At 38.0% G+C, this 23,362-nt stretch overlaps 1 protein-coding gene across 1 annotated transcript in view; it reads right to left on the reverse strand.

Annotated features, from left to right (window-relative positions):
- The window catches only part of epha6 (eph receptor A6), a 590,517-nt gene that overhangs the window by 45,130 nt on the left and 522,025 nt on the right, over positions 1 to 23,362 (reverse strand). Inside the window, exons 10-11 of the mRNA XM_048603194.1 lie at positions 18,849 to 18,974; positions 10,905 to 11,090 (exon numbers count right to left, since the gene is read on the reverse strand). Of these exons, the coding sequence (XP_048459151.1) occupies positions 10,905 to 11,090; positions 18,849 to 18,974 (312 nt within the window). The remainder of the gene's footprint in view (positions 1 to 10,904; positions 11,091 to 18,848; positions 18,975 to 23,362) is intronic.

The raw sequence follows: 23,362 nt of genomic DNA on the forward strand, positions 1-23,362 counted from the left end.
TCACTACATTTGAGTGTGAGATCTGTATATCTGTATGGCCCTGTCTAAGCCTTTATTGGTGAGAAGGATAATCATGTGGAAGGTATACAACAAGTTTGTGGATGGAGGAATATAGGAACAAGTGCAGACCATTTGGCCCCTTCAGCCTGGTCTATCATTCAATAAGATCATGGCTGGTCTGATTTTGCCTCAATTCTACCTGCCTGCATGTTTCCATAACACCTAATGTTTTTACTGTTCAAGAATATTGGCCTTGAATGTATTCAATGACACTGCCACCACATCTCTCTGACATAAAAGAATTCCAAAGATTTATCACACTCTGAAAGAATACTCCTCTTCATCTCTGTCATCAATAGTCACTGGAAGTGACATAACTCCCTTTGATATGGTTTCCAGAAATCTGGAGGGTAACAACTGGAAGCCACTTTTCTTTTTACTGTCAGTAGTGTAGCATAAATGATTTTCCGGCAATTTGTATTCAAATCACAAACAAAATCTTCAGAATATGTAATATTGAATAGGTTGCTGTGGAAATTATAGAACTGAATTCTGAATGCACTTGTCCTTCTTTATGTAAAAATATGCACCATATGCTTTAAATAGAGCTATACTTTTCAATATTCACAGCCATCTCTTGCTTGTTAGAAAAAGGCTCAGGTTTTAAGCAGTGTCTTGCATGCATTAAATATTAATGCAGTTGACAGTAATTGATAAAGCTCTCCTGATGTCAGATAAATCTGTTGTGTTTTATAAGACTTTGAATTCGCTTATCTCACTTCACTGTGCTATTTCTATGCAATAGTCCATATACCACCTGCAGCTGACCACAACAGACAAATCATTTGAAAAGCTGCTTGTTTGAGCAACAAGCTCCAAATAAGGAAAATGTAAAAACTAACTACAGCTTTTAATTATTTGAAATGGGAACATCAATATGTGCACAAATAATATTTGGACATCATCTGTTACATTTTCTTTTGCAGCAAGGGATTTTGGAGTCCAATCTAGGACACGGCAGCTGAAAATAATGTCATTACAAACAGCATTAAATTTGTATAGACGTCTATTATCCCTCAGGGTGTGGTGTTTTTACTTTCATCTTTCAGTTCATGCTTATGTTATTAAACAGCTTCTATGCTTTTATTTCTCTTTATAAATATTATAATCAGTGAAATCTGAGAACTAGCACATACTTATCTCCAGTGATAAGAAACATTCCAGAGAAGAAGCAATACAGCCAGAATGAGAATGATCATACTGTAGAACACATGGAGGCCACACCTATTGAGCTCAACTGACTAGGAGCTGAGTCTGTCGGCACCCCTTTGTCCTCCTATCCTCACCTCATCTCCCAATTTCCTCTGCACTAGCCTCCGTCTTCTGTCTACAACATGGCAAAGCTCACCGTAACTTCATTTACAAATCAGTCATTCTGCTGCTGTACTGACCTCGCTGGCTAACCTCCACCTACATCTGGTGACCACTAATCTGACTGCTTCTGTAAATCTGCTTCCTGGAGTACACTTTGGACGCCATCTGATGTGATTTTACCTCCAAAACAATATTTTTCCTCATGCAGCAATGCTTATGTTATTTCCTGTAACACACAAAAGTGGGTGTGAATATTATGGTGTTGAAGAAATCATCAGGCATTTATGACAGCAGATAATTATGTATAACATTACATGCTCAGGCACATAAGTAACCTTAGGTTATTAGATTATGTCAGAGAGGCATTGAGCTGCATGCTTCCAGCAATATGTTCAGCTTCAAATGATTCCCTGGCTAGGGTAGAGAGTTTACAAACTCAATCATATGCTATGATACAATGATACTATCATGAACATGTCTCTTAAAGGTATACTGACATATTGACTGTGAGACAGAACACAAGATCATTCTTATGCTTCTATACGTGACTTACAATTCTGTTCAGTATTTTGTCTGCGAGCCACTTTCCTGGGTCTTTGCTCACATAGGGTATTTTCCCCTTTGTGTGCTGAATTACTCCAGTGCTAACTCTGATTTCCAAATCTGTTCCTATCTCGGCCACTGCCTCCAAAGTATTCATGTTCCACAGCAAACACAGGAGTCATTAGCATGGAATTCCACTGATGTTGCTCTGGTAAACTGCCTTCCTCAGCTGATCTCCAATGCAGCTCACTGTGATCAGTTTACAAGTAGATACAGGCTTTTGCTTGCAGATGATGTTACCAAGGATTGAGTGTCAGTGAGGAAGGGGATACAGCTATGGCAGGGAGAGCTGCAGTTTCAATGGAAATGGATAAATGTGGAAATTGGGAACAACAGTTGCCCTCGTGGAAAATGGAGAGAAGGCATCAGAGAAGGACAGTGTGATTTACAATGTTGATAGTTGCAGAAAACTGAGAAGAGATTATGGACTAGTATCAGACAGAATTCTAAACCATTCAGTAAAAAAGTTCAAATTTGTGGGTCTATTAAATCTATGAAAGTAACCCTTTTGGAAATCAGCAATTAACAAGTAGAGAAGCTGTTAGGATAGAATTCTCCAGTGACCTCTGTGGCTGCCAACAATGGATATGCTTTTATTGGCTTCTAATAGTCACTTTCCCATCGGAGCAGAACAACAACAGTGCTACCCAATAACACAGAAGGCACAATCATCAATACCCCACCCTATATTTAATTCATTCTCCTCTCCCAGGAAATATCAGAACATCTGCCAACAAGGCAAGTAGCCTGAGTTTGACTTCCTGTGGAGTCTTGAACAGCATCACCGGTCAGTTCCAATTACTCAGACCAGGGCTGCGGAACCATTTATATTGAGTGTTGCCACCCTTGTTTCAGTTACCATAGTGATAAATCTGAGACCAGAAAATGTTACATTAATATGATAGCCATTGTTACAGAGACGGAGATGGAGACCCAGAGGGTAGGCTTCCTCTCTCGAGATCCTGAGCTGTGCTCCCAGTAATCCAATATGAGTATTTCAGGCACTCCTTAACATTAATCCTTTCAGGGCCCTGGATCATTATACAACTCCCCCAAAGCTTTTTTTTCCCCATTATTAATATATCTATACATTCATGTGTATAATTTCCTTTCCTATAGCCCACCTCCCTCCAAAAGTCTCTGACTACATGAATTCAGGTGGTCTATTTTCACAGAATGCATTCTTTTCAGTCTTAGAAGATTGGTAGATCTCCAAGTTGAAAACTGCTGACTTTATTTCTATTCATGAGTGTGGTGGCTGAAAGTCATTTCTGGTTTGGAGAGGGCAGTTGTCTTAGAGGGGACAGAGAAAGAATCTAATTGCTATAAGTAATGAACACCAAATGGTACAATTACATTCCTCATTGTAGTCAGTATGTCTCAAGCTAGTGCGAAGGAGGAAATATTGAGAGGGTAGACTCAGGGTGATGCTCAAGAACTGGACAATTACAAATGTTACACCTCTGACAAAACATTGTGAACCTAACTGCATCAACTATAGGTTAGTTTAATGGCAGTGGCAGGGAAATATTTTTCAGGAGCCAATTTGCAGAACAGTTCTGAGGAAGGGTCACTCGACCTGAAACATTAAGTCCAGATGCTGCTAGACCTGCTGAGCTTTTCCAGCAATTTCTATTTTTGTTTCTGATTTACAGCATCAGTAGTTCTTTCGGTTTTGAAGAGTTCCTAGAATGCATTTAGGAAAATTATGATGGGATAGGAATGGCAATTTCCCATGGCAAGGAAGCATTGCTTTACTTAGTTCTTGGAATGAGTTGGTCCAAGTGGATTAAGTTTCAGTAGGGGAACAGTTTGCAGAAAAGTAAACATTGTATTATAAGGTTTAGGCAGCTATTCAGAGTAAAAATAATTAACTGTGGCAAAGTCAACTTCAAAGGGGCAAGAATGGTACTGTCTGAGATAAACTAGTATCAGAGATTGCTAGGCAAAACTGCAACTAAACAATGGGCTGCCTTCAAAAAAAATATGTTTGTACAGTCAGGGTATATTCCCACAATGAGAAAGATAGGACAAAAATCCAGAGCTTCTTGTATCATGAAAGAGATAGTGATTAAGATGAAGTAAGAAAAGTGTGCTGATGACAGATGTCAGGTGAATAATACAATTGAGAATTAGGCTCAATATTGAAATTTCAGAGGAAAGTTGACAGAGCAAATAAGACAAGCAGAAAGAGACTATGAGAAGAAACTGGAAGCTAACATAAAAATAAATCCTAAAGTCTTCCATAGGCATATAAGCAGTAAAAGGGCAGTAGGAAGAGGAGTATGTGAATTAGGAGCCAGAAGGGAGATTCACACATGAAGAAAAAGGGTATAGCGGAGTTAATAGACATTTTGTACCTGTCTTTACCAAAGAAAGAAATATGGCAGAAGTCACAGAAAAAGGGTGGTAATTTAGGTACTTTAATTGTTTAAAATTGGTAAGAAGGAGTTATTGAATAATCTGTCTGTACTTAAGCTACAAGGATTGAACAAGATGTGTAAAAGGAAACTGAAGGATACGAGAGTGGAAATTGTGAATGCAGTGGTCATAACTTTCCAATCTTCCCAGACTGAGGTATGATGCCAAAGAAGTACAAAAATGCAAATGTTATATTCTTGCTCAAAAAATGTTGTAAAGATAAGCCCAGCAACTTCAGGGCAATTGTTTTAACATTGTTGGTAGAGATGCTTTCAGAAATAATATTTCCAGACAAAATAAAGAGTCATTTGGGCAAATGCAGGATAATTAAACTAAGACACTTAGATTTATTAAGAATAAAATATGTTTAACTAACATGCTTGAATTCTTTGGTGAGGTAATAATGAGGGTTGATGTGGGTAATCCAATCAATGTGGTGTGCAGGGAATTTCAAAGGACATTTAATAAAATGCTGCAAAACAAACTACTGAGCTAAGGCACAGCAGCTGGGCTAAAAAGGGACAGTAGTAATTTTGACCAGAAATAAATAGTAACACTGAATGAATATTTTTCAGGCTGGAGAATGGTTTGTAGCAAGATCCAGGAGTTGGTTCTAGAATCCCTACTCTTCTGAATATATGTATTGTAATGACATCAACTTTAGTGTATATTGAGTAAAGTGTTAACTGACTGCACTGCCTGAGAGTGTGGTGAACTTAGTATCAATAATGGTTGTCAATTTACCTCAGTTGGCTGGACAGTTGGTTTGTGAAGAAGTGTGATGCCAACAGCATGGATTCAATTCCCATCACCAGCTGACATTGCCACAAAGGACTCTCCTTCTCAACCTCTCCCCTCACCTGAGGTATGATGGCTCTCAGGTTAAATCACCATCTTCTGACAGAGCAGCCCTACGGTCTGGGAAGACAATGGCAACTTGACTTAAGCATCAATAGAGTATTTCATAAGGGAATTGGATCATTATCCGAAAGGGAAAAATTTGCAGGGCTACAGGAGAGGTGGTGGCATAATATCATCTTCATTGGATTAGTAATCCACAGATCCAAATTAATGTTCTGGGGACATGGGTTGGAATCATATTATAGCAGATGGTCAAATATGAATTCAACTACTAAAAACATTTGGAACTAAAATATCAGTCTAATAGTGACCATGAGACCATTGTCAATTGCTGTTAAAAATCCGGCTGGTTCATTGAGGTTCTTTCAGGTGACTGCTGAACAACAGTAAGGTGGTTGACACTTAAGTGCCCTCTGAAATGGTCTACCAAGCTGTAACTAACAGCTGCAAGGAAATAAGAAAGCAATGAAATTGGACATATCACCTGTCGTCGACCCAGGGACAGGCAAAAGTCAACGGTACATGCAGACCTGCTGATTCTGCAGAATCCTCTTTAATAATATCTAGGTGTTTGTGAAGAGCTCTCCACCAGACCAGTCCAGCAATTGTATGACGTAATTACCCTCACAGAATCATACCTAATAGACTATATTAGGTAGCACAGTTGGCACAGTTGACTCAGTCCTGGATTACTTCATTCATGATAGTTCTTCTGGAGAAGTGGCTGCTGAGATCTGATAAATGCTTCACATACTCTAGAGCTACCCCATCTATGTAGTTTGTCTGGGAGATTCGCAACTATTTCAGGGAAGGTTGGTGGATGATTTTCATCTTGTCATTGTTTATGGGTAGGCCAAGCAACAGACACGAGGTGCTGAAAAGGATGAGCAACTTTTGCATGTCCTGTGAGGTGTGAGCCATGACACTGCATTCATTTGTAACCTGGAAATTGTGGACCCCCATGGTGGTGAGTTTTGTTTTTACCCTGAAGTGACCAATGCACATTTAATGATATTATAATTGATTGAAGCTTATTCCAGTGCTAACATTTGCATTTTTTCCCCATAATAATCAAAAGTGCAAAAAAAAACTAATTTAGAATGAGTCACCAGTATATTAACTGAGGCTGCTGAATGTGATCTAAAGTTATTTCATCTACCCTGTATGTCTTAACTCTTCTAATAATCAAATGTTAATTCAAGATTTCACCACTATGTGCAAGATCACGCAAACCAATTTCCATCCCCACTCCCACAACCTTCAAGCTAAGTGGTCAGAAGACACACAAACTTCAGTCTGTTTAACAAAAATAAATCTGCTTGTTTTTGTACATTGCAATTTTGTCCAATTATATACAGCACAGGTACAAACATTGGAACAATTTGCTGCAAAAACGGATGGGTGGGAAGGAAACTGTAACAGGGAAAAGACCTGCAAAAGGGATAATGGCTGCTACCTGAAGACTGTCCCAATGTTCGGCTCAATAATAAAATAGGCAATATGGATGCTTGTCAACTGCTCCTTCTTGTGTATCACAAGACAAGGTCAGCAGATGTTGCCTAATATGTCATATCTCAAGATCAGTGTGTCAGCATACCTAAAAGAGACATGCCCATGATATTAATGTACGATAGCCTGTGATGAGGATATAAAGATCTCAAACTCCATCCTACCTCAGGATCATGTGAAACTACTGGAAGAATGTTGCTCCATGTAACTTAATAGTTTAATGTTAGCCCAGAAACCAATGTACCAGAGTGATGTAATGATTATGTATGACAGCTGTAACAAATGTCCACTGGATTCTTCATTACCATGGTATCGACACCCAGTTTCTAATATTACAAGGGATAACAGAAACATAGCCACATCAGGTAAAACAGCACACTATCATCACATGAAAACATCACCATGTACAAATTCCCAATCAAGCCCACACCATCCTATTTTGAACCATATTGTTGTTTCTTCACCGTTGCTGGGTGAAAATCCTGGAACTCACTTCCCAACAATTCTGGGTGTACATCTACACCACATGGACTGCAGGTGTTTCAAGAAAATGGCTCATCACCATCTTCTCAAGGGCAATTAGGAATGGGCAATAAATGTAGACTTATATGATATTTCAGTGACACTCATGTTCTGAGAAAGAATACAGTAAAAAATTCAGATTCGAAGGTGGGTTGAAATCAGCTACAGACTCAATAAAATGAAGTATGCTGTGAGCTGAAGTTACTTTCACCTTATAAGATTATAGCTCCATGCCTTATCCTTGCTGAAGATGGAAGCATTCCATAACCCACTCCCCCTGCGCCTGGCAGTCATGGGGATCCAGATCTCCACCTTTTTTTTGCCTTGCATCTGGGAGATAAGCAAAACCTGAGTGCAAATCAAAGGAAAATCCACCCCATAGTGCTATAGTAACTATTACTGCAGCTACAAGTACTAAGAATAAAACAATGGGGAAAATGGGCAGACATCCAATTGGCATTGAATCTTAAATTCAGGATTTTGAAAGACATTTCAATAATTATTAATATGTCTAATTCATTTTCCAACAAAAGGACACTTGGAGTTAATTAGCATGTACTTTAACATGCATTAATGAGCTAGCGTTATTTGGTTTAATAGTTTGGCTTGTAGTATTTTTGGATAAACACACTACATTCAGTGCCAAAACAAGACAAGAAAATAAACTATATCAATGCATCTGTACGGCTGATACACATTGATATATCAGTGTCACCTCTAAGAAAATCGCAAAAGCTCTGTTGGCTGTAGTTCAGAATTGGCACATATCTAACAATTCCTTTGTTATCTGGAAGGGAGAATGTTCTCTTGTTTATCTCATGACCTCAATATAAAAAAGAACAAAGGTCTTTCACTCAGAAGGTCCAGTGTATCTAGATAATCAAATTCAGTTCCAATCTCTGCACAGCTCGAATGTAACTTTTCACAATTATTTTCCAAAAATAGTAATAACTTGCCAAAGATCAAAAAGTACATATCATATGTCACTAAGGATTGTCAATGAATGAAAATGTCACCCTACGTCTAATATTTTATCATTCTAAAGGAGTTATCTTCAAAATGGTAAATTGCAGGCAGGCACATTCTTGTCAATGAATAATGATGTTACTGGTGTCATTTGCTGATGTCTGAAATCTCAAGGGCATAGTCAGTTTAGTTGACATGTCTATTGTGTAGAACAGCAGGGTAGTAGCTTCAAGCTATAACAGAACTGTAGTGAGAGACATGACACGTCTTAAGAGGTGATGAGCAGTGTCAGGGACAAGCAAGTAATGGCCTGAAGGTAAAGTACAAGCAGAAGGAAACATGAAGAAAAATCTGGAAATGAAATGGATTACTGTACTGACAAAGAAGTAAGACTGATTTTAGAGCGAAAGTAAATAAGCCATTAAAAAAAACATAAAATTGCTGAAGACAAAAATTTAAAATATCCTTGAGGACCCACATGGTCATAAGTAAATAAGAGTAAGAGTTCTTCTAATCGCACCATTCTGTGCATTCCAAGAGAGAAACATATCAAAAATTGATGGATTTGGCACTTGATGGTTTCAATTTGTCTTCAGAAAATCGAAGACCTTAAAAAGAAATGATATCCTCCATATATGGACTCCAGTTGTATTAGGGATCATCTTTCACGTCAGCCTTCCTGCTCCTATGATGCTGCTTGGCCTGCTGTGTTCATCCAGCTCTACACCTTGTTATCTCAGATTCTCCAGCATCTGCAGTTCCTACTATCTCTGATACAATCTTTCCAGTTGGGTCTTGTTTATATGTTGGAAGGGAGAGAAACAAGAAATGCCTGGCATTCCCACTTCTATCAGATTCTCATATTACATCTACAAAGAGTTGAAGGCTGAACAAAAGCTGTACCCCTTAACCACAGCATATTGACTTCTTATTATATTAAAGAGGTTAGCAATTTATAGGCACCTGAAACTTTTTGAAACTTTTCATAGAGGCAATAATATTGGAGTTAATCCACTAATAAAGAACAAATAGTGTCATTGTAATTTAGTATATTTGAACTTAAGCTCCACTTACAGCAAATCAATAATACTACAGTGTACTTCATTTGAATACCAGTTCTGTTTGGTTGAAATAGCACAGTGTGGTACTACTAATCCATTTATGAGTTTTGGTTATTCTTATATTTTAACAAAGACATTTACTCCATGGATGCTAAAATAAAGGACAAAGAATTTCAGAGGAGTGAGAGAGTTCAGTGAAACTTGGTCTTAGCCCAAACTAAGTGACCCAGTGCCTGGTATGACCTTGGGCCTTCGGCTTCAACAGCACATGGTGCCAGTGCCTTTCTCAATTGTAGTGAAGCTGGAGTTCTAGTAGCACTCACACCCAGTGGTCTTGCTTCAACAGAAAAGGTTCTGTATTTATGAACAAAACTTAATTTTAATGAGAAGTCACTGAAAAATCTTGAGAGGTGTAGGTCCTATATCTGCTCTGTTCATTGGGATCAAATGTTACAGAATGGTCTTTCTACAGGCATTATGCAATTAATGCCAAAAGAAATGTGCAGCATTAATTCACCAGTGGGCTAAAAGCATCACAGATTGTATTCCATGACCAAATTGAACAGTGTTACATCTTTTTATACCTGAAAAACACAGAAACCAAACTGACTAGTAAAACACACAATATTCCACAATACAATTCAACTTGCTGAACTCCTTTATGGCCATTGTGATCTAAAACAAAATAGCATTTGAAATTGGTACATATGTTGCACAGGCACACAGACACAACACAGAAGAACATCACACATGAAGCACATGTAAACTATGAATTTTTTTAACAGGGCATGTACTAATTGATCTATACCTATTGATAGATAACCATTTATCTTACGGAAATGAATTCCAATTCAATGTGCACACTAAAGTAAAATCAAACATAGACATGTTTTCTCTTTAATCTCAAATTGAATTCTGATCTCCGATTATGCACATAATTCTGCATGTGTGATATTTTCCATGGTCAATTTAATAGTAATTTTAAGACACCTAAAATGTGTGGGTCTGTATTGGTTGAGGTGTTACGATTTTAAGTATGTTAAACCTGATTAGAACCTGTTGAATTCTGATTGTAATACAGGCAAGCCTTGGGGATGGGGTGGGGAAGGGTAGTGGGGTGGAAGGACGGGGAAGGGAGTGGTCAGGAACAAGCAATAAATCCATTCTTAGGACACCATGTTGGTCAGTTTGAGGTGGCTGCGGGTTTGCATTTTCACAATCATTTTATTATTAATTTACGTTAGCTGGAAAGAAAAGCCACAGTGGTTCCCTATTAACTTTTAATACTTTTAAAAGTTTTAAGAGCAAAAAACTTTTAAGTGACTCCACAACCTTCAGATGCTGTATATTCTGCTGATCCCTGTCACATTTTTGCAGCCCTGTCTGTATGCCATGCCACTACCACAATCTCATCTCCCCATCCCACAATGAATACTACATTTTGGACTAATTGAGTTAACTTTACAGTGCAAAAGAATTGTCATCCAAATACTAGTTGCACACTATGTATACTTCATGGTTATATATCAACATGTTGCCATATTTCAACCAGCATAAATGCACATAAATATAAGAAAAGTAAAATACTTTTTGTTACAACTCCCTCCAAACGAACAATGTTAGGGTGGTCAAATTGGCCCATGATGCTAGCTTCTCTGAGGAAATCCTTTCGTTGCCTATCCATGTAACCTCCTTTTAGGGTCTTAATAGCGACAGGAATTTCCCTTTTTCCAGGTGTCTTTAGCCGACCGCTACAGACCTCTCCAAATTCCCCTAAAAATACAAATCATGAGAACAAGGAAGTTACTTTAATATACTACAAACTGATCAAGTCTCATAAATCTAAGATGGCCACTCAATTTAACCATTATATTTAATATGTGAAAATTCAATGTTAGGTATCTAAAATATCAAGGTCTACAGGACACAGTAAGTCTGTTTGATCGTTGTGAAAGTGTTCGTCTAGGAGTAGTCAATTCACCAATTAGGACAAGTCTTCTTTCAACCTCCAGGCACTTAAAAGACTTGAAATCAGGAATCAGGTTTGTATACAACCAAACAACCTGGCAGGGGCTTCATGTGCTGGATCAGAGAATCTTGTGGACAGATTTTCAATTGCTCCGATCCTATGCAGAGTCTTGGTCATTGCAGATGAAAATTTAAAAAAAAACTTACCAATATTAATTTAAGCACTAGGTAGAGGGGAGTGGGTTAATGCAATGTCTTTCTACTTCAGAAACTTGAGTTAAAATACAGCTGAAACTGCTGGAATGAACATTATTTGTGGCTGATTTTGCATCAAAATAATGAGAAAGTTTGAAGCACATGCTTTGTGAACATGGGCTGCAAACACTAGATGTAGCACTAATTTGAAAACCTTAAGGCCATGAAGATAGGTGTTGCAGCAGGTAGAAACATTGACCTCTATTCTGTATGTGATGTCTTTACATGACTGGGGTTATAGCATTTGGCATGAGAGACAAAGATTGATGTTGCACCTGCTCATGTTTCCAACTGGAGTAAGAACAGTAAAAGGTGGAAAAATCCAGAGGAACAGGCAGCATGAGCAAAGAAACAGTTATCATATCACACTGATGACCTTTTTTTCAATTGGAGATATTTAATATTGCCAAAATATGTTCAAAAGGAAAAATAATTTCTCCAGCACTAGCGGTCTTTTGCTTGGCAATTCTGAAAAAAAAAACACTTTCAAGAAAAACAATACAATATAGATCAGTAAAAAGAATTGGAATGAATTGCAGAAGTGCATGACACACCTTCAGGACTTTATGCACACAACATGACAACTATCCCCACACTAAGATTAAATCATGTCCTAATCTCTATTTTATGATATTTCTCAATAAGTGTTAGGTGTGACAGACTAGGAAAGCAATGTGTGCATAAACAGTTTTGTTGCTATCCAGTAATTAAAAGGAAGACAGCTACTGCACAGTATAAAGCCAGGCACTAGAGCTGAACAAATATCAGAAGTTTGAAATTTTACAAAGCTGGTTATAATAATGGTTAGTTCAGGGGCAAAATGAAACAAATTCGGGACTAAAGTATACAATACTCCTGGGAGTCAGAAGTGATCAGAAAATGAATAATATGTTCTTAGTGACTCCCTGTAACTCCTAAGCTAATAATTTTAACTTGAGTTTTGAAAAGCTGTCAAAATTTGCGTAAAATGATTTGCCATGCAAGAAAAAAACCTTCTTAAAAGAAAAACATATATTACAAGAAACTCAATAAATAGCCTTGTTGTCTTCAGGAGGTTTTCAGAGTTGAAATGTGCATTGAATATTTTTAGTCGTGATTAATGAGCCCTGTACAACACCTCAGAAATTTGTCTCATACAGAATCCCTACTGACTGGATATTATTACAACTATTTGTTTAATCCATCAGCTGAATTGTTATCTATTTGCAAAAGAACATTTGATCATAGATGGATGAGTAGCAGAAGTCTTGAATTTGTTTGGACTTTACATATCTTTGAAAGTGGTTTCTTGCTTACGAAAAGAAATTATTATTGGATGAATTGTTTAGTTTTTCAAAGAAACCATTTAAAAGGGGGCAATTTTTATCATTGCTGCTCTGATCTTGTTTAAAAAGTGGACGATAATGCAACTAAAAGAGTGCAAGAAGCCAAATCATTAATTCAATGCTCTGATCTCAACTATTCCGATTTCTGGATGGACCTTTGTATGAATGACCTGAGATCACAACAGAGAAAGGTAGCAAGGTCATTAAATATACTTTCGTTGAGATCAGATTGTTGCAATCCCCAATATCATTTTCATCTCTTCTACCATCACTTCCCTCTATTGTCCACAAATTATGCGCAGTTCAAGTAAAGAGTTTGCCGCCACTACTACTTGCAGGGATCTTTTGATCCACTAAGATACAAGAGGCATTCTGCTTACATTAGATGTCATATATTTGTGGAAACAATCACTGGTATCTTGAGGTCAGGGTAGAGTACTGCGATTAATCCTTCTCATCATTGTAATTCTAAGGGCCTGTTTGTTTAACATTAGTACAGGATGAACCACCTGTGAGTCATAACAAAAAGAGGCAGTAATTTGACACCAAGATGTAGTTTATTATTGCATGATAGCAAGAGGTACAAGTTACATTGGCTAATCAGACATCATTACTAAGGCTATTCAGAGTCAGGGATATCACATCTGACCTCAATGGGATCTAGAGCCAGGTTCCTTAACTCTACTGCCAAGGCTGCATATCATCATCAGATTGGCTGGAACCTAATGTGGCTTCTAACATTAACTCTTTCAGAATGCATTCCATTGTACAACGTTAAATAATTCTTTTTCATGACTAAAAGATTTCATAGCGCGGGATAGTCATTGTACAATATTTTGAATTGTATTAGTCCTTTATGTGGTCCTTTTGAGAATTCCATTCTGGTAAGAGGGGAGGCAGCAGTAGGAAAAGTTTACAGAGTGATACAGCTGTAGAGAAATAAAATAGAAGAAGGCATCCTCACAGAAAACTAAAACTTTCCAGTGGAGCTTACAGATCCAGGACAGCACAAGTGTAGTTCTCTGAGCAGTGCGTAAAGTGGCTTTGCTTCTTGAGGGAAGCTGTTGCAGTTGTGTAACTTTGTGCTAGAAGCCATGTCCAAATCAGCACTGCCTTGAATTTAAGAACACAGCAGTAAACCATTCAGCTCATTGAGCCTACCACATCATTCAATATGATCAGGTTGATCCAGCACTTCAATGGCTTCACTCACCCTATCTGAAAAATCGTTTACAGCACCAGAGATCAGTACCACAGAAAATGGTCACAGCAGCTCTAAAATTCTTTACCTCTGGATCCTCACAGTTGTTATCAAAGTTATCATTAGTCATCTTGTAGTAGTTCAAATATGCATTAAGCAATTGACTGATATGTTCCTTACCAGAGAAACAACCTCTATCATCATTCCTGTGGACTGTGTGAAATAGCAGGACAGAGGTCTGGAGATCTGATATTTGGTGCAGGGAATGTGTTGTACGACTAATGTCCAGATGACATGCAAACTTCATTAAGTGCACTGATGAGGGCTGCAAGTTTGAGTAGGGATGGAAAATCATGAAAGACTAGCTTGAACACCACTAAACTTAAAAGCAGTGAGCATGTCTTAAAGTGGAGGTCTTTTTTTTAGCTGCGGCATATATTAGATGCCATCTTAGAAATCAGCTGGACCTGGAAAAAGCATGGGTGTGGCAAGGAATGACAAGAAAAGACCACTGCAGATCTCAAATAAAGATTCTCATTTGTGGACATATCTTGTAGCATCCTGCAACTCAAATGTCAAAGAGGACAGAATCTCATGCCCTCCCCTATAGTGTGTTGCATTCTGGATGGCTATTTAATCAGGAGGAAGAACAATCACTGGAATCCATGTTACCTTCCTACCTCTGCACCAATTCAGTCTATGGAAGGAAGACACACTCATTGTCATTAGTTTCAACACAGCAGTGACTGGGAGGCTTGACAAACTGAGGTTTGAATGTCAATGATGGCGAGAGACGGTTTAAAAATAAGAGGTCTCTCACTTATGATGGAGATGAAGAAGTTTCACAGGTTTGAGAGTCTTTGGAAATTTCTTCCTCAGAGAGCAGTGAAAGCAGGGTCATTGAATAGTTGGAAGGCAAAGGTAGTTAGATTCTTGACCAACAAGGAAGATTTTTGGGATGGGCAGGAACATGGAATTGACATCTCATTCAGATCAAAGGCCTTTGGAAAAAAGTGGCAGAAACTGGGAGCATAACCAGTGACAAGAAGTATGTGGTGCTGTTTTATTAAATGCCCTGATGAGACAAGAGCGATAAAGACATGGACTATTTTAAACAAAGTCAAAGGAATCTTCTTTCAAGCATAAAATAATCAGTACTTCATTGCACAATGTAATAAGCATGTTGTATTGTGCAATTATGCTTTTCAGATATTGGTATTTTTAGATCTACTAATATAATTCATGATAAACCTCTAATGGTTTCCAGCAATAACATTGCTTATTATAAACATCTATCAATGTTACGTTACCTGAAGAATCCATTTCATAATGAGTCTAGTGTCATTTTTTAAGTAGTGGGGAGAAGTGATGTCTTCTAATGTTTCTTTGACTACTTCATGATCAGGTAATGAAACATGAAAACTTTTACACAAATAGTTCATAAAATGAAGACCGAGCATAAAAATAATGTTACTATGCTGGTTTTTGATTGAGAAAACACTTTCTTTGAAGCTGGCTAATGTTTTATCTGACACATTAAATTCTTTTAACTAAGTAGGTAGATTGGTCCCAAATTCATTGAATGTGGTGGGAATGATGTGTATGCTAGGGTGAGGCTTAAATGCCATGCAAACTCAAGGGCCAATTCTTAAGTGAAATACTTTTTCCACAGCCATCAGAGCTTCACAGATTTTCCTTTTTACCCAGGTTCACTTCTTGGCTGGCAGATGAGTTCAGTGGCAGGAGACAGCAGCAAGGCACCCGAGTGAGTAGTCCTTGGTTATAAATTGAAGGTCAGGGGCCTCCCTTAAGATTTGATGGCGCCCTGGAGATAGCAAGGGGCAGATGTGTCAGGGGCAAGGGCAAGAAGGTGGTGATGGTGTAACAACAACAAGGGAAATTCTTCTGCATTCTGAAGGAACAATTCTGTTACTCTTGCCCATGAGGAATCTTAAAATGTAATTTGCCAAACTTACTTGTTGTGTCTCCGTTGACCCACAGGTTTCCTCATAACATAATTGGACCTGATCTGCACATGTAATAAAGGACTCCCAGACACTTCTGCGGGTGCCCCACTTGCCTGCTTAAAGAGCAGGAGAGAGCTGAGGTACATGACTTGCCTCATTAAAACTACTGTCAATCTCTCATGTGGGTTTCTGTTGAGTTGAGGAGGTGAGCCTTAAAACGAAACCATAGCATCATCTTAAAATTTAGCTACTTGATTAAAGTAGGAATATCATATGAATGTCACTGCATATTGATATAATCATTGCACCAACAATAATTTCTAGTTTCAAAATGTGACTCTGATCAAGTCTGAAAGAGAAATGATAGTGACAAAAAATAAAATCCAAACCAGATTTTATTTTAACAGAATGAATTAGGAGCATTCCTGGTACAAAAACAAATTCAGCATATTTATAGGTGCTGTGGACTGCAGCTGGCATTATTTGTATGGCTTATAAATTATGTTTAATTTGAAAGTATTTCAGATATCAATTGGATTTGATTACAATGTCTACATAAATTAACACATTATTTAATTAAATTAAAATAGAAAGAACCAACTGTCAATTAATTTGCAATAACAAAGATTAATTCTGACAAGGTATAATGCTCGTCAATTATTCTCACATTTGGAGTTGGCAGTTTTTTTTAAAAAAAGCATATCTGGATCTTAGCCTCAAGCAAACTGATTTCATAATGTGTCTTTCCATAGTTTGTCTTGCACTTTGTAAACAATTAATGGCTTCCAATAAACTGCAGTTTCGAATCAAATTTAATGTCTATTTTGCAAAACTAGATGTTTTATACATTGTGTTCAATATTGATCTGGCAATACACACAAATGGATCACTAAGCAACAAAGCAAAATTAATCCAGGAATGAGAATGTCTTGAAATCCCATATATATTTGCTGAGCAGATATAAGACTGGGTTTATGAATATGTGATATATAATATTTTAAGGCAACAAAGGTTACAATTTCAGTTTTAAAGTATAGGGCAACTTCTGCTTTACTGCACTTTGAGCTTAATGCACACTTTCACAGATGGCATACATATTGGCAAATGTCAAGAGTTAATAGACCAAATCTACAAACTGGGAAGAATTTGTAAAAATCATAACAAACTTAGATCTTTCATGATAGTTTCTAAGATGCATGGATAAAGATAGACAAAACAAGTATATCAGATGAGCAATTGATGATTTAAATTATGAAATCACTTGGGCAATGTAAAGATACATTTAAAGCAAGACACTTTAGTCTGTGAAAAAAAAACTACTTTCATAATTGAAGTGGTTCAAGAAGGTAGTTCACCACAATCTCATCCATGGTAATGGACAGGAGAAGTGGCAAAAGGTTAATAAAGTTGAATTATATCTTGAAGCAGTGGCACAATCTGGGTTGTGACTAATTGCATAGTTCTATAAAAGAATTCACATTGGCCTGATGTGAATTCTTAGAGTGCCATGCAATTCTATGATTCCAATACAGAATTCCACACTTTTACAGCAAGGTACAACAAATGTGTAACCCATTTTGTATACATAAATAAAAGAAAACTTGCATTTATATTGCACTTTTCATGACCACTGCATATCTCCAGGTGTTTTACAGCCAATGAGGTATTTCAGGAATTGTAGTCATTGTGCTTTTTTGTTCACTCATGAGGCAAGAGTGGATGACATTATTGTCTAGGCCAGCATTTCCCACCCATCCGTAGATTGGCCTTGAGAAAGTGGTGGTGAGCTACTTTCTTGAACCGCTGCAGTCCATGTGCTGTAGGTTGACCCATATGCCTTTAGGGAGGGAGTTCCAGGATTTTAACTCAGCCACAGTGAAGGAACAGCGATACATATTTCCAAATCAGGGTGATGGGTGGCTTGGAGTGGAACCTGCAGTTGGTGGTGTTCCCACGTATCTGCCGGCCTTGTCCTTCTAAATGGTAGTGGTTGTGGGTTTGGAAGGTGATATCTAAGGATCTTTGGTGAATTTCTGCAGTGCATCTTGTAGATGGTACACATTGCTGTTACTGAGTGTCGGGATTGGAGGGACTGAATATTTGTGGATGTAGTGCCAATCATGCGGGAGCATTGTCCTGGATGGCATTAAGCTTTTTGAGTGATGTTGGAGTTTAACTCAGCCAGGCAAGTGAGGAGTATTTCATCACATTTCTGACTTGTGCCTTGTAGTTGGTGGACAGGCTTGAGGAGTCAGGAGGTGAGTTCCTCGCCGCGGTATTCCTAGCTTCTGGCCTGCTCTTGTAACCACTGTGTTTATGTCGTGAGTCTGGTTCGGCTTCAGAACAATGGTAGCTTGCAGAATGTTGATACTGACAGATTCTGTGATGGTAACGCTATTGAATGTCAAGGGGCAATGGTTAGATTGTCTCTTATTGTCCCACTTTTGTAAAATGGAAAACCTGGCTGTCAATTTAACTCAGCAAATGTCCACAAAAAACAATATGACAATGGAAAGTCAGGCCATAGACTAACAGGTTCAGATACTGAGTAGAAAAGTGTTTAACATAGTCACTAAAATAGCAGAGAAGGGAATTTTTACTGAATGGGTTAATGGCTTGAACCAATTATTTCCACAATGTGCCTTCAAATTCCTTGCTTAGTCAAATGATCACTGCTAAGCAAAATGGCCTGGATGGATTAGTTGCAGAAAAAAATCATGCCCCAAAAAGGCTTCAACTTTTAAGGGACCAGTCAAACTAAAACAATTTTATTACCAGCAGGAAGGATTCTCTGGTATTTTCCATGACTTTTTACCTGCTCCAATTACTCTCTCTATGCGAATTCTGGAGGGATCTATTTCTTTCGCAAATTCATGCACAGCTTGAGATGGGTCTTCATAGGTATCAGGATCAATGTACGTTCTCATCTCCGGAAATCTGACTAGAAAGAATTAAAATAGAATTTTACATTTATTGAAAATGAAATAGACTCAGCACAACACAGAAATCCTCTTTCAAATTACTAGCAGACTTTATTTGTAAGGTATTGGCTTTTCTCTATGTATTTAATCACAGAACCATCAGGTATCCTGGAAATTGGTAAAAGGAAATGTGCATTGTAAAAGTCTATGCAATGGGAATCTGCTTCTCCATGTGGGGCTATAGGTTCAGCAGATTTATTCTGCAAATTACAATGGAAGCAGTTGTTTGCTGATTAGAAATCACTGATGAAGAAGTGATTGCTGTGATATAATTAACTCTGCAGCCTTACTTTCTTTTTATATTATTTACCCTGCTGCATTCAAGATTCTGGTACAATGATGGAGGACAATATTAGGAATATGAAACACAACTGGGGCACTTTGATATTAATCTGTCTCATGCCCACTGCCACTATCAGAACATTGAGCAAACCATATGCGGCTGTAAGCTGCAAGGGTTCCCTTGGTTGCCCATTGGAACAGCAGTAGATTATCTAAATGCTCAACAGAAATAGTGAGAAATGGCTATTTATCTTGTATTTCAGGCTGACGGTCAGGAGAGCCCTGAAAAACTCACCCCGATATTTGGAATCCATACTGTCAAAGTATGCCACTTTTTTAAAATACTAACAAGCACGTTCATCTATAGTTGCATTCAAAAAAGCCACAACTGCTAGAAGATAAGATTTTTACAGTAAAACCTCAGTGATAAACTGTAAGTTGTCAACAATACATTTCAGTTCAGTGAAAATTTGCATGTGCTGATTACAAACTCAATTTGATACATCACTCTTCCATCACAGAGTTCTAATAATGAATGCTTTTGTATTGGGACAGTTCTCCTTTGGAAATGCATTCATGGAATAGCACCAATTAAAATTAATAACTCATTATCCTTTTGCTCCAAGTCATAAAGGTTGATGAAATGGAAACAGTGAAATTGGTCATTAGTTCTCTTCATAAGTTAGGGGAATACAGTTTTGTTTTTTGCATAACAACACTCTTTTTTAACCAATGTGGGTAAGAATCTCTCCTAACCAACATCTTTTCCATGTGAACTGGTGGTAACTCAACAAGAACATCTAAGTTTCAAATTACATATTGTAATGCTTGTCCTCTTGGAAAACAATTCTTGGGATAGCTGGATAAATTAATCATCTCTATCTGCTTTGTCTTTTTAATGGGTGTGACATATGTAGGTGAGCCGTATGTAAACAGTGGGGAGTGAGATTGCTGATATTAAAGCTGCATAGTGAATATGAGAGAACAAAACAGCATAAAACTGATCTTGTTTGTGTTCCAGTTGTGACAATGGCATTAAAAATTGAAATAAACAAATGGAAAAGAATAATGAAGCAAGCTGTTTTGCTTTTGGTTGTTCTTATCAACATCTTTTGGACTGAAGCTTTCTCCCAAACATTAGTAGCATTACTGTTAAACTAGTATTACTGATTGCCAGCGGTAGGCAGAAAATGAAAAATTCCTATACTGACAAAAGGGCAACTACACTGACCCCAGCAAGAAATTCTAATCTATCTTTTCAACCTTCCAAAGGATTATTTCAACTAGTTATAACTTATACAAGATCTTAGCTTGACAAGACACCTCAGTAAATAAAACATGAAATAATCCATTCCTCAGCAGCTTAGTTTTTATTTTAATTAATATAAAAAAGCCGATTTTTTATATTATATTATATGAAAAGGAAAATCAAATAATCTGTCCAATCACTGCAGTATGAATTAACTAACTTGTAAAAAAATGCTTGATAAAATAGGCTTGAAGGCAAAGTATTTCAACAATGTTATGTGAACACTAGTAGTAAACTGTTTATTCATATCTTAAAACCTTGATATGTCCCACTGTATCTGACGATATAATGCTAACAGTATGACTTTGTGAGCATTAGTATCTATTTTTCTGGAATATTGTGGATTAAATGACAGATGATGGTCTTGCTTCAAATGATTGCTCAGATTTTAGACAGGTCATTTAATGGGCACAGAAGGAAGGACAAGTGTTCCCAGTGTTTAAAAGAACTTTTGACAGCTGTATGTGCCCAGTCCCATGAGAAAAGAGGCCATGCTAGACTGTTTTTTTGGAATGAGGTGGCCCTAGTAGATCAAGTGTCAGTGTGAAAACTTTAGGAAACTGTGATCATGGTATCATAAGGTGTTAGGATGACGATGGAAATGAACAATCAAAAGTATGAATGATTAACTAGGAGAAAGCTGACTTAAATGGTATTAGAATTGAGCTGGAGAACAGAGATTGAAGTTAAAGGTTCTAGGTGAGAGAATGAGGAATTGTCGCTGTTTTGTGTATATCTGGTGGGTGGGAGAATGGGAAACTGCATTTTCATGAGGTGCGATTGGGTAATAATCACATGCTGATCCATGCAAACAGGCCTCCCACTACTCACAGGTGAGATTTTCATCCTACCATTGAACACTTAATTGGAGAAAGAGACTTTTTGCTCTCTACGTTGAAAATTCCCTTACTCTTGATGTCACCCTACTTTACACCTATATTCTCACCAATGCCCATGAAAATCCTATCCATTGATTCTACCTTTTTCTCTCAATGGAAGGTAAAGTGGTGGTGGAGGGTGAAGGTCAATTAACTCAGATGGTTAGCATATTCAATACCTGTACTGGTGAGATTGGCCTGCCTCCTCACCTTTCCCCACACTTACACATTATTGTCCATGAGGGGATGTTCTCCATCATTGCAGAGAGAATCATTGGATGTTCCAGCACAGAAGGAGAGAATTTCTCCCACCATGAGTCCACACTGGCTTTCTGCAAGAATAATTCAGCAAATTTCCACGACTGGGAACAGTTTTCATGGTTTTGAACACTTCTGCCAAACCTTCACTCTAACTTCTCTTCTTTAAGAACAACTTCAGCTTCTCTAGTTTATTCAGAAAATCCGAGTACGTCATCTCTGTAACCATTTTGCAAATCCTTTGCTGACCTTCCTTATTCCACATTTGTCCAAATGACTGTTAATTTTGATTTCGATTATCATTTCTAAACGTTTTCCCACCTTTGTAGTTAAACTGTCTGGTTTAAAAAAAATTAACGTGATTAGGATTTTCTACTCAATACTTCATGGCTGTTCATGGGAATTCTTGAATGTGGTTGGTTGCTTGGACCACTTGGTGACATCACTGGGCCTCCATGCTAGGAATCTACACTGAACCATGAGTTGGATCTTCTCCTGGCTTTCAGTCCCTGACAGTACAATCATTCTGGATGTGGCAGTCTAATTAACTCCCTCCATGATCATGATTAAGTTTGGGGACAAACTTCTGATACTGCTAGTCAAATCAGAGCCCACAGCAACTCTGGAGACTTTGATGCTTGACAGGGAGAGGATGGCATGGCTGAAGTATATCAGGGATTGAGAAAGTGCCCAAACATGGAGGTAGCCTTGGAGGTGTGCATTCAAATGATAAATTGAGGGATCAAGCTATCAGGCTCCTCACAGCAGAGGGGACATCACTCTGGAGATATTGTATAACCTACAGGTGTGGCTTTCCTGGCGAGGCACACTCTTTGGGGGATGGACCCCCTGGCTTTGGGGATGTTCTCTGGCCTCTGAGCTCCATTGTCAAAGTGGTCTCCAGATGTAGCCGAGGACTCTGCCAGCAGTAAAACATCAGTACGCCCGAGAAATCAGATCTAATTGGGTTCATAATCAACGTAATTTTTAAGGTGAGAGGAGAGAGATTTTAAAACAGACATGACGGAGAACTTTTTTCACAAAGTGGTTTGTGTGTGGAATGAACTTTCAGAGCAAATGATGGATGAGTACAGTTGCAATGTTTAAAAGACATTTAGATAGGTTCATGAATAAGAAATGTTTGGAGGGGTATGGGCCAAGTGCAGGGGCTAGTTCAGTTTGTGATTATGGTCGGCATGGACTGGTCAGACTGAAGGGTCCATTTCTGTGCTGTATGGCCCTATTAATTGGCTGCCTACCTCTGTGACTCAAGCAATCATCTCATGCATGAGGAACAACAGTAAGACTTTTGGGAGTCATCCCCATGCACATCTCTTCTATTTTCTCAGTACCTCAGCCCTGTAATCTATAGATTGAAAAATTCAGCTTTAACTGACTATCAATTGCTTGTTGAGAGTGTTAAAAGTTCTTGCCACCTCACTAGATCTCTCCGGGAGGCTTTCTTTGAGATCAGTTGTAACAACTGATTTTGGTTTCACTGCTGACCACTAAACAGGATAAGCTTTGCCAGTTATTCTTTTACATCCAAATGTCATTTCCTGGAAAACATACAATTAAATTGTGTAGCAAATAACTTGACATAAGAATAACTTAACAATAC

The sequence above is a fragment of the Rhincodon typus genome, chromosome 11 (assembly GCF_021869965.1).
Source record: "Rhincodon typus isolate 14 chromosome 11, sRhiTyp1.1, whole genome shotgun sequence".
NCBI lineage: Eukaryota > Metazoa > Chordata > Chondrichthyes > Orectolobiformes > Rhincodontidae > Rhincodon > Rhincodon typus.